Source organism: Hemibagrus wyckioides, linkage group LG04 (genome assembly GCF_019097595.1).
Source record: "Hemibagrus wyckioides isolate EC202008001 linkage group LG04, SWU_Hwy_1.0, whole genome shotgun sequence".
NCBI classification, from domain to species: domain Eukaryota; kingdom Metazoa; phylum Chordata; class Actinopteri; order Siluriformes; family Bagridae; genus Hemibagrus; species Hemibagrus wyckioides.
The window spans coordinates 20,976,908-20,989,584 of record NC_080713.1 but is presented as its reverse complement, the minus strand read 5'-3'; the positions used below and the strand labels follow the sequence as shown (position 1 = coordinate 20,989,584).

Below are 12,677 nucleotides of genomic sequence, written 5' to 3'. Positions count from 1 at the left end.
ATGACAATTTGGGGATTTTTTTCCAGTACATTATCATTTTTAAACCGACTGCAGTATTTGAGGTGGTTTTTACATGATTGGGTTAATTATGATTTACTCTGGAACTTTAAGGATAATTTTGTAGGTCTTCCAGTTGTAGAAAACATCATGATTATAAAAGCAGCTTCTGATTAAAAGCTGTATTCCTTTATAAAAAAAAAAAAAAATAAAAAAATCCTGTAATGTCAATCCTATTTAAGAAAAGTGCTAATTGCTATCTACTGATCTTTCTTCCTGAAGTGTGACTGCAAACATCACTCTTGGTGAAACTTTTAATTTCATCTTCTTCCAGGCTTCACACCCACCATCATGGTGTCACGATGCATGATAGACACTGACATAACCACACAAGTTTTATTATTATATATGCCAGGAAGGGAGGAGAAAGTTTGGAGTGATTTGTGTCCAGGGTACTTGTCTGTCTGCTGAACACCGGCTCCTTCACTCCTCTGTAACTGTGACACTTTATAAATGGTCTGGAAATAAACTTGAGCTGTGTCCCAAATGATGTACTACACAAAATGCATTTACACTATGCATAAAGTACTCTACTGTGTAGTGTATGAATTTTAGAAGGGGAGTATCGTCTTAAATGGAATACTCAAATGTGGTTTTGCTAAACTGGAAGTATAAGCCGTTTTCCAGTTGATGACAAATGATGTCAAACACATAGTCACTGCCAGTTTTAGCAGAATAGAGTGAAATGTATTATTATTATTATTATTATTATTATTATTAAATTCTAATTTAAAAGACATTTGTATGATGTCCGAGTGTTGTCGGCCATGTTGAATTTTTTTTCCCCATCCAGCGTCTGGTAGTCCCACCCCTTTTCTGCTACGTAAGTAAAGCCTTGAGTGTCCAACATTCTTTACTTAATTATTTTCAGTTGAATAAATGCAATATCTGGCAACTTGGAAGGCACTTCCTTTTTTTAAATTTTCAGTGTGAACGTACTGCACAATTCAAACCAATGATACTACTCAATGCCATAAAATACTGCATAAGTATACAATTTGTGACGCATCTCTGGATTCTAAGAAATATGTTTTAAGAATTTTTTTTGGTAGAACAGATAACTCTTTAACATAATACGTTTACATGCCTGGGGTCAGATCTAATTCAAGAGATGTGTACTGCCTGGTGCTAAGCTCTGATATTTTATTTTGTGAGAATAATGATGTAACAATGGTGCAAGATCCAGGATCATATTTTTTATGCAAATGTCTACACAATGTAATGTAGAGGTCCATTTAGAGAGTGCAATAAGTTAAGGCCACACCGATTTCCTTGTTTTATTTGTTTAATAAATGTCCTCCCTGAAAAACACTTCATTCATTGGCTCTCAGTAACATTTCGCTGAGTATAAAGACATAATGTGAACATCAGTCTGTGCAGAGATCAGCTCCTGAATCAATGCATTCATTGACATCAAAAAAACATTCACGCAAAGTCCAGGAAGGTTTTTTTTTTTTTTGTCTTTTTGGAGTGCAGACTTTCTCAAAGTTTGTGTGTGACCAGAGTCCAATACAGTATCAAATATTAAGGCATCATTAATTAGCCACAATCGTACAGCATATTATACACATGATCATGCTCATCTCAAACATCCTCATCTACAATTCACAACAAAACACCATTAAATCAAATGCTAAGCCATTCACCAGTCATGCAAACACTACACATTTACAACACGTGCGTGTGTGTGTATCGGACATTATAATGATGGACAAAAGAATCTCTTTGGTTACTAGAGCACTTAAAAGCTTTGCATTGTGATATATATGCATTCTATGAGGATGTACGTCATACAAGAGTGCTGCATCTGTGAGTATGTACGTCATACAAAGCGAAATGTAAAGGAAGTAAGCGAGTAAATAGATATATGGTTTTTGGGAAAATAAATATGAGTAACATAACATAGCACCATGATAAACCAAACATGTTCAGCTGGGTTTGATGCGTGGGACAGCATCGAGTCTGGATTAGTGAAAGAACAGCTGCTTTAACATTTGCATTTCTGGCATTTAGGAGACGCCCTTATCTAGAGCGACTTACATTTATCTCATTTTTTGAACTGAGCAACCGAGGGTTACGGGCCTTGCTCAGGGGCCCAGCAGTGGCAGCTTGGTGGACCTGGGATTCAAGCTCACATTCTTCAGATCAGTAGTCCTTAACCACGAAGCTACCACATACCCACATAATGTCATTACCGATAGAGACAAATTAGAGGAAGATATGAATATCGTTAATGTGCGACTTAACACAAACACACACACTCACACACATTTGTCTTTGTATCCTTGTAAGGAACATTCACTGATATATTTATACTACCTGGCCAAATGGACACCTTATCATTTCATCCAAATGGGAGATGGAAGCACACAATTATATCAGACATGTCTCTGTATGCTGTGGTGTTACAATTTCCCTTCACTGGAACTAAAAAGCCCAAACATGTTCCAGCATGACAATGCCCCCGTGCACAAAGCAAACTCCATGAATATGTAATTTGTCAAGGTTTGAATAGAAGAAATTGAGTGTTCTGAACAGAGCACTGACCACAACCCTACTAAACACATTTGTTATGAACTGGAACATGTCACATGACACATGACTACATCCTAGACCTCCTCATCTGACGTCAGTGCCTGACTTAAAAGTTTCTGTGGGAGAATGAGCACAAATCCCCATAACCACACTCCAGAATCTAGTGGAAAGTGTGTAGTTCATTATAACAGGACATAGAGATGTTCTATAAGCACATGTGAATGTGATGTTCAGGTATCCACATATTTTTGGCCACATAGTTAGCATATTAATGTAGACTGTATGCTGTGAATATACCTACATCTAAGCCTCAGCCTCAACTTTACCTCAGTAACTAAACAGATCATTTGAAGTCCTCTTTATAGGAACCAGGAAAAGTCCTTCACAAGGTCAAATGACCATTAAGATAGCTCTATCCTTGTGTAACATTGTCTAACACACATCCAGTCTCAGTTTACTGTAATCACCCTGTGGAAAAGGAAACACAGAGAACTGAAGTGTTCAAATGAGGGAGATGCCACAGGGAGATGCCGCATTGGGCTCACAGATGTACCCTGCAGCCATTAGGCACCGGGGCAAGATTCAGAGTTATAGGGTCAATGATCAATAGCGTTTCACTCACAGCACTGGCGTGAGGCTTAATAGTGTGGAACAGCGTCCTGATGGAAGTCTCATCACAGACTGGCTTTCAACATTTGCAACAGATTCCACACTAACCAATAAATGATGGTCTCAGTCTTACTGTTTCTAGCATCAGTAAACACATGAGCAGTATTTATGCCATTATCTATGCCAGTAAACCAGTAAAGTACTCAGGGGCTAATGTAGCAGAAAGAGTTAATGATTTTCCTCATTTACTTTGGAATTATTTTGACTATTACAGCTAAAACTGAAACTAATCTGTGTGCATGGGTTTATAACACACTTTCTTTTTTTGAAATACAGGCTTTCTTTTAATCAGAAACTTACACAGTACATTACAACATGTTATCAGAAAACAGGTAAAGGGTGTTCAGTTTGTTTTTTTCCTTTGGTTCTATGTATAAACCAACAACCAAATAGTTCTAAGGGGGGGAAAAATCTTTCGGAAAAAGGTTCAAAAGCATTCCACCTTTTCTGATGAAATGAAAGGTTCTTCTGGAGAGGTATAAACACATGAGGTGCCAACATTGCTAATAAGAAAATCCTAGCAGGCGAGAGAAAAAACAGAATTTTACAACAGGAACTCAAACGCATGTCAGTATCTGAGACGGTGGTGGTGTTTTTTTTTCCTCTCTCAGATGTGCACCAAGCAATAGCAAGAAAACAGCAAGGCAACACTCGGGCATGGCTGCTCCTTTATAACAAGCAGCTTGTTTTACTGACTAGAAAGATGACACTCGGCTACTTGGTTTGATTTGTGAAGTCAAAATTCAAATTTACGATTTTTATCGGTGTCCTTTCCCCTTCAGTGACTTTTTTCAAGTTGTATCACATATCCATATTCATATATTGTGGCTACGGCTAAACTGTACCTGCTGGCACCTCTGAATCCAAAAAAAAAAAACCACTTTCTCTCTGTCAGGAGAGAAAACACTGCTGGTACATAGAACCGTAGTAGGTTCTCGAGAGGTGGACAACCAAAGAACCCTTTTTCTGTCTTTTCTTTTAACAGTGTAATTCTAATCTTTCCACATTTCCAAGACAAGTGAATTTCAGCTTTCATGGCTTTATTCAACTGTGGAACTATTCTTCAATGGTCTTCAAATGAATGAATTCATACAGATTCAGTGAACACTCTCATTGTTTTTTCAGCTGTAACAGTATCGTCCTCGAGCATGAAGCTTATAAAAATGATACAGGACCATTTTGAGAAATTTTCTACACCCGTGTAGAGACAGGTGCAGATTTGGAGAATGATTTCAGGATGGTGAGTGTTTGGGACAGATTTGCAGTGGAACAGTCCAAAGTGTAGATCAAGTGGTGCAGATTTGCAGATGAATTTGGCACGCTCTCTCTGGAGCCGTCTGCCAGCTCACATTTCACTAAAAACGCTTGGGGCTTTTCTTGTGGTTTGCCAAGCTCAGTAACACTTTCTCAAAGCGGAGACTTAATGGATGTACGCAGGAAATAAGACATAATTGTGGCAAAGCTTTCAGAACATATATTATGGGAGCTTCTCTTTCCTTGGGAGAATGCACTTTGCTAATCAGCAATGTAACTAAAAATATAAATAGTGTAAAAAAAAAATGACAACATTTAAATAAGCTTCGAAGTAAAGAAAATAAAAGAAACACACATGCATGTAGTTAAGGAGCCCTTGTTGGAGAGTGGAGAGTGATTCCTGGAGAAGTCGTCCTCATCCCACTTTAGCTCTGGAGTCCAGACCGTAGTAGCCGACCTGCACCAGGATGGCTATGTCGATCAAGATCTGGGTCATCCCACACACCCAGAACTGGGCGGGGCTTTCATTAATCACAAAGTACGTCGTCTTGAAAATGTCACCAGCAGTCCACAGGAGCACCATCTTTATGCTGAAATGGGAAAAAAAGAAAGAAAACAAAGCTGCTACAGTTAACCAGAAAGAGCATAAAGTGATAAAACATGAAAGTTAAAGAAAAACCTTCAGAAAAAGCAGAGTGACTCAGCTTACTGCGAAACATTTCCTCTTTAAAGAAATCCCAGGGCTCAACATGTGGCAGGGGACTTTATTAAAAGTTGTCAAAATGCAATGCTCATTCATTCCGCTTCCTCTCTGTACAACCACTTTAAAAGCAGAACAGGACAATATTTCAAAGCTAGGCTGTCAGCTGAATGCCCAATGACACAAAAGTACACATTATAACTCAATATGCCTGTTTTTTTCAGGATCATCCGTATGCACAGGAGGATAAAGAGGAAAGACAAAAAAAAAACTTTTCAAGATAAAATTTCCCCTAGCAGGAGTGAGCAATCCATCTTTATAGAAAGTGGATGATCTCAGGCCCTGTAGCAGGCTTCAGGAGGGACGAGAGGAAATCACCTTCATTTGCTGTGAATGCCAATACATTGTGCTGACAAACTCTCTGTGGAGCTCAGATTAAAAAACTTTAGGGAGAATCGTGTTTTTGAGGAAGAAGAGTCACAGAGAATGGGCTTCTTTTTTCTCTGCAGGTCAATTGTCTCTCCTCTCTCTGTGGTATTTACGCAGAGAAAGCTTATTCGTTTTTATCGCTATACAGAGTAATAGTGTCGACGAGAGCAGACCATCCGTCAGCTGTCATGCCGAGTTGCCACGGATTCGTCGTCCAGGGGATCGTCCTAACAAGTGAAGTAAGGAGAAGACAGTAAAGTGGTTGACTGGTCCATTCCTCCACACTCTCTTTTAGTGTGGACTCATCAAGTATCCAGTCTCCTGTAACCTTCACCTATAAATCTAATATCCTTCTTAAGCATTGTTTCAGCATCCAAGAGAAGAGCTATGTGTTCACGGCTCATATCGCCGGAGATGAGGATTCATCAAGTATAGTGGTCCTGCCAGTGTAAGAGCTGATGCCAGTCTGACAGCTGCTTTCATATCATGTCCTGCAATGAACTCGGCCCTCTTACTGCACTGAGGTCAGCCCTGACAGATGCAAAATGTGTGGAAAATGGCATCAAAGCGTGACTCAAGCTGGACGCCTGTGGCCCTGTCAGTGTCTAGCACTACAGTAGTAACAGATGTAAATCCCTTCTGGCTTTCATAAAAGCGGCAGGAAATTCCTACCCAGCCAGAAAAAAGGCTAAGACAGATAGTTTTCATGTTTATGAATAATATTTCCCTTGAGTGCTGTCACATTGAATGGCACTGTCTGATACTAGGGGAGTGCCATAATATTTACATATTTAAAGGTAAAAAAAAAAGATGATGTGCATTAGATTATGTAAGATATCATGCTCTACTTACAGGATAGGCCCACACACACAAAGCATTTTCACTAGAATGGAATAGGATGTGATATGCAAAAAACATTTTCTTTCTTTTTTTTTCTCAGCAGCAGTTTATTTCTCATCCACCTCATTGCATTGGTTTGTACCAAGTTCAGTTAGAGCAGGATTTCACAATCTGTGATCTGAGAAGACAAAAAATCCAATTTTGCCAACATTCAGCATTGACTGTCTTTTGTCATGTCACACTTCCACAGTGATGGTTAATAGCTCATATGAAAGCAGGCCTTTAGGAATTTGTAGCTTGTCAGAAGTATTTCTTTTTGCACCTAGTGTACTAGGGGCAATATATTTATAGAAAAGTTCCCAAAAACAAAAAAGTGGTTATTTTTTTCCATACAAATCTTCAAAGTAAACGGTGATGTCAAACTCATTTCTGCTCCCTGAGATGCCTGAAGTGTGTGTTCATAAGCATCTAAAATTAGAAGGTTCAACCACTAAAATTCTGTGTAAGGTTATCCAACAGAGGTAAAAAACGTCACACTGAAAGCCAACAGAGTCTCGACTCATTTTATATCAGACTTGTGGCAATTAAAAAATCCATTTATTTATATTGATTGAAAATGTCAAAAGGGTTTTAACAAGTTTCAAACATTTAGTTTGAATGAAGACTGTGGACAATTAATCCAATTATGTTATTAAATCCCACAAGAATGATGGCATCAGTGAGAAGAAATAACTACAGCATAAGTTTAACCAGATTGTGCAGAACCATAGCCAAGCAAGTATGTTGCTGTGTCAGGGTTATATCTTTTAATCCCTTAATATTTTTTTGACATGCTAAGCCTGTAAGCCACTTGGATAAGATCACACTATAGCTCATGGACTACAAGCAGCAGCATCATGAGCCTCTGTGATTTGCGAACAATTTCATCCAAACACGTTGGCCTGATATCTTAATCTTGTCCGCACATGTCCAGCACGCTCCTGCCCCTAGTTACTTAACATGAGGTTTAAACCTTGAATCGCAGCTCCAGAATTATTGGCACCCTTGATAAAAAAAAAAAAAACATATTTTGTGGTAATCTAAGCTTTAACTGAAAAAAAAAATCATTATCAGAAATATATTTTAACAAACATAATGATCTGCACTCATAAATTTAGTACTTGGAGCATCTTCCTCATACCAATATAACTTTATAGGACTCTCGCCTCCTCCATAATGCTTGGAGAATCCTGATGGAGAATATAATGATATATGTAATGTATGTATATGTAATAATGTAATATAATGAAAACATGATGGAGACTATACTGATTGTGAATACAGCTTAAGCAATCTCTGACCACTCCTCAATCCTCAACATCTCCTTATCCTGCATCCTGTAAAAATCTTCTAATAATTTACAGTAATTGACAAAAAACTCTATTTGTCAGGATGATTGATTATTACATTAAGGTGCAATGTATTAATAAATACTATTGATTTAATTCTACTGTACTATAAACGTACAGCACTGTTTCATAGAGTTTGTAGTTTGCTTTTTGTGATATTACAGAATGTAAGTGCATTTTTTGGTCTTTTTATTTATTTATTTATTTTGCACTGTGTATTCTGACACCTTTCTATTAGAACCAGCATTACCTTCTTCAGCAATTTGTGCAACAGTAGCTAGTCTGTTGGATCAGATCAAACGGGCCAGCCTTCACTCCCCACATGCATCAATGAACCTTGGCCGGCCCATGACTCTATCGCCGGTTCACCACTGTTCCTTCCTTGGACCACTTTTGATAGATACTGACCACTGCAGACCAGGAACACCCCACAAGAGTTTTGGAGATGCTCTGATCCAGTGGTCACGATTTAGCCCTTGTCAAACTCAAGCTCAAATCCTTATGCTTGCCCATTTTTCTGCTTCTAACGCATCAACTTTGAGGACAAAATGTTCACTTGTTGCATAATATATCCCACCCACTAACAGGTGCCATGATGAGGAGATAATCAGTCTTATTCACTTCACCTGTCAGTGCTCATAATGTTATGCTTGAACGGTGTATTTCCCATCAGTGCCAACATCCTTGTGAGACTTTGCTCACTCTACATCATTCAATCAAGTGATACAGAAAATTGATTACATCAAGTTTAGTATAAGAGTAAAAGTAATATTTAGTATTATGAAATATACGATTTTCATTGTAAACTATATGTAATATTTTTTCTTAAATCTGACTGACCACAGTTTTTTTTTTTATCAGTGAAAAATGAATGAAGCAAATCGACCATAGCGTCTCTGAAATTTTAGCAACATAATGTTCTCCTTCTGTCGTTTAAAGGATAATATTCATAGCATAAAGCTGCTGCAAAAGCGTCTCTCTGTGCGCCAAGCTAAAAATTTACATTCTAATTTACTGGAAAAAGAAATCTTTCAAGATATTGATGGTTATTACACTTGCACACTTCCAACTGCAATTTCAGACTATTACATAGTCTGGAGAGAAAAAAAAAACAATCTGGTGGTCTACTGTTAAGCTGGGCAAGGAAATCAGATTTTACAGAAATCACTCATCATGGAGGATTTCCACAGAAATGATGAGCTTCAGTTCTCATTGTAGCTCCCTCCTTCAGCTCATGGCCCTTCTACATTAATCCCTTCCTGTTCTTCCCACTCCGTCCCTCCGTCCCTCTCTCTTCCTGCTGAACTGTTATAGCTCAGAGACCGCAAACATCATTAGAGAGGATGAAACATTAAAGAGGTAATTAGCAGAGGCAGGTCATCTGTACGAGAGCAAATCCATCAGCAGCGCATCACAATGGAAACACAGAGCCACTTTGTTCACAAGTTGTTCAGCTCCCACCAAGAGAACGCCAAGTACAGAGTTTCTCTACAGGAAGTCACACCCTCAGCCTCACTTTCTAACTCTCACACACACTCACACACAACCAGCCTTTTATTCATCCTCTCTCTCGCCTCTCCTGACTCACTCCTCAGCCCTAAGTGTGTGATGAATTGATAAAGAGACAACAGAAAATGTTCAGCAAACACTTGAGATGGGCTTCAGGGAGAAGAACAGACTGGAAATGATTAAGGCAAGCGAGTCTCATGGTTCAGCTCTCACAGGCTGTTTTACACTTCAGCCTCCACTCAACCCCCGACACGTCCACATCGATTCCTCACAGCTAACTCTGCCAGACACTGAGAGACATACACAAACACACACAGACAGACAGACAGACAGACACACACACACTGTTAGTTAATAAAACAGAAGAGAAGAGAAGAGAAGAGAAGAGAAGAGAAGAGAAGAGAAGAGAAGAGAAGAGAAGAGAAGAGAAGAGAAGAGAAGAGAAGAGAAGAGAAGGGAAACAAAAGGGAATGAGAAGCTAGAAAGGAAAGGAAAGGAAAGGAAAGGAAAGGAAAGGAAAGGAAAGGAAAGGAAAGGAAAGGAAAGGAAAGGAAAGGAAAGGAAAGGAAAGGAAAGGAAGATGAGGGCGATTGTGAGGAAGATGATTGTTTCACTGACAGCTACTTCAAAATGAAAATAATTCAAAAATGGCAGAAATTAATAGTACTAATAGTGATGGTGCTTGTGTAAAGTGTGTGTGTGTGTGTGTGTGTTGCCATTATGTTCACTGCAGACTCAGACAGAGCTCAGTAATGTACTGCTGGAGACATGACATGAATAAAGGTAGCACTAATAACATTATTGACACTTTAGCAGCAATATTTGCTAGAGAGAGAGAGAGAGAGAGAGAGAGAGAGAGAGAGAGAGAGAGAGAAAGAGAGAGAGATTTAAAACGAATGAACATTCCTCTAAAGAGTGTCAGATCTTTACTGCATGCACTTTGCAGATGAAGGAGAAAGAGTGAAGGAATGCGAGTGAGAGAGGGATAGAACGTGGAAGAAAGAGTCTGGCAGAGAGAGAGAGAGATTTCTTTAAACATTTATTACAGCAGGAGCTCAGACATGCTATTAGCACCCAAAAGCTATAAAAACTCGGAGCATTCAGAGCTTTAGAGATCACTGGAGATGAGATGAGCTGTCCCGTGTGTCTGCAAGAGAAGAGGATAAAGAAAACTGACATGAAAACATAGGTAGCAAATGAGAAGCGTACAGAGAATGTTGATGACAGTTTTTTAATCTGTGGATTTCTCTCATCTTGTTTCCTCATACCATGTGTCATGAATGGATTCTTTAAAGAAACTTTGTGAGAGGAAAGTGACAGATATCAGGGAGGCTAATACGCAGTGAGAGCCTCAGCAGCACACTTAATTAACTGCAGATACACAACTCATCCAGAACCGGTACAGCTATACTGAGGATGAACTCGGCAGGATTCTGAGAAACAGCAGAGCAGGGCGGGGACACAGCAGCGCTCAGGCCCTCTCCAGTTCATAGCAGATTTACTGTGAGCACAGGAACAACCTACTTTAAAAGGATGACAGATGGTACGAATGTCATCGGAAGTACCGTTACTGAGAGCAGTGATTAAAAAGCACTAAGGTACATTCTCTACAGAATGAAGGACCTGATTGGATCAGAAGGGAACCGAAGGGAACCGTAGGGAAGGGAAGGGAAGGAAAAAGTAAACAATGTAAACAAATGAAAAGAGAGAGAAATGAAAGAAAGCACAGAATAAAATTAAAAGGGAAGGAGAAGAGAATAGAAGAGACTTACCAATGTGAGAGAAGAGAAAAGAAAAAAAAGAAAAAAAAGGAACAAAAGAGGAAAGAGAAGTGTATGAAAGAAAAAAAGGAAAGCAAAAAAGAGGCATGCGGCAGATCAGATGGAAAAGAAAAGAAAAGAAGATAAATAAAAGTGAATGACCGAGAGAGAAATGAAAGTGAAAAAGAAAAGTAAAAGAAGAGAAGAAAAGTAAAAGAGAAGAAAAGAAGAAGAGAAGAGAAGAGAAGAGAAGAGAAGAGAAGAGAAGAGAAGAGAAGAGAAGAGAAGAGAAGAGAAGAGAAGAGAAGAGAAGGATATGAGTTACAAAATGTAGCAGAAATGTTTAATATCCTCTCACTGCACTTCTCTTGGTTTAAAAGTTGTAAGAGATGTGGTTTAATCGTTCTCTCCTGATCTAGATGAAAGAAATCATCTATGCTGCTCACTGGTCCAAGCTGAACCCCTTACAGTCCTGCCTCATTAATATTCACGTTTTTACCCTAAAGCATCTGAACCCATAGTGCATTCCATAAATATTTACACCGCTGACCTTTTCCTCCTGGGAGTTTCCCCTCTTAACCATCTGAATAAGCAGCTCATGATGGCGAAGGAAAATGAAGACTGTGATGGTTCAGCCATGCCGGTAAGCTATCATACACAGCTCTCTGGAGGTAGAAAGTGGAAAATGGGGCAATCAGCAGCAAAAAAGTGCAAACAATCTGATGGATCAGAGACTCCACTGCAAAGAAGCCCCAAACTGCTGCCTTTGATCACCAGGCATGAAGAACTACTATCAGAAATCATACTGGTTTCAAGGTCACACTCGTCCCCATGCTAGCAAAAAAGTTTCCATGATTTGTAACCCTCACTGCCACTTTAATAGGAACATCTGTACATACAGGCCGTGCAGTTCACGAACTCCTGCAGATAAAGATCCAGAGCTTCAGTTTATGCTCAGATCAAAGAGCAGAATTAGATATTTAAGTATTTCAGAGCTTTCTAGAGTTTATACAGTATGCTTAAAAAAACAAACAAAATACATCCAGTGAGGAGCAATTACTATATGTTTATGCAGGTGATTGACTCCAGGATAAATTCATAGTTTGTTAGGGAACATACTTAAACAGCAGAATTACGACAAAGAAGTAGGTTGAGGACCAAAGTCTGGGAAAATATCAACCAGGGTTTGCTGATGAAAATATTTCAAAAACATATAATGGCGCACCAAATCCATTATTTAAAAAAATGAAATGAATGTGGCATGGTCAGGACTTTGCCTAGAGAAGGTCATCTACCAAAATTCAGTAACTAGGTAAGGAGGGTATTAGTCAAAGAAACAAGCAAGAGGCCAGGGGTAACTCTGAAGGTGCTGGTGAGATCCACAGATCAGATGTGAGAAGCTGTTAATAGAACAACCATTGCCTAAACAATTTGAGCTGGGATTTATTAAATAATAGCAAGGAGAAAGCCATTGTTGGAGAAAAAAAAGCAATATGAGATCCCATTTCAAGTTTGCCAAAAGGCAGTTTGGATATT

At 38.9% G+C, this 12,677-nt stretch overlaps 1 protein-coding gene across 1 annotated transcript in view; it reads right to left on the bottom strand.

Annotated features, from left to right (window-relative positions):
* Positions 1–1,331: 1,331 nt before the first annotated feature.
* Positions 1,332–12,677, bottom strand: part of si:dkey-246g23.2 (solute carrier family 66 member 2) — a 54,908-nt gene continuing 43,562 nt past the window's right edge. Inside the window, exon 5 of the mRNA XM_058387199.1 lies at positions 1,332–5,105. Within this exon, the coding sequence (XP_058243182.1) occupies positions 4,931–5,105 (175 nt within the window). The 3' untranslated portion in view covers positions 1,332–4,930. The remainder of the gene's footprint in view (positions 5,106–12,677) is intronic.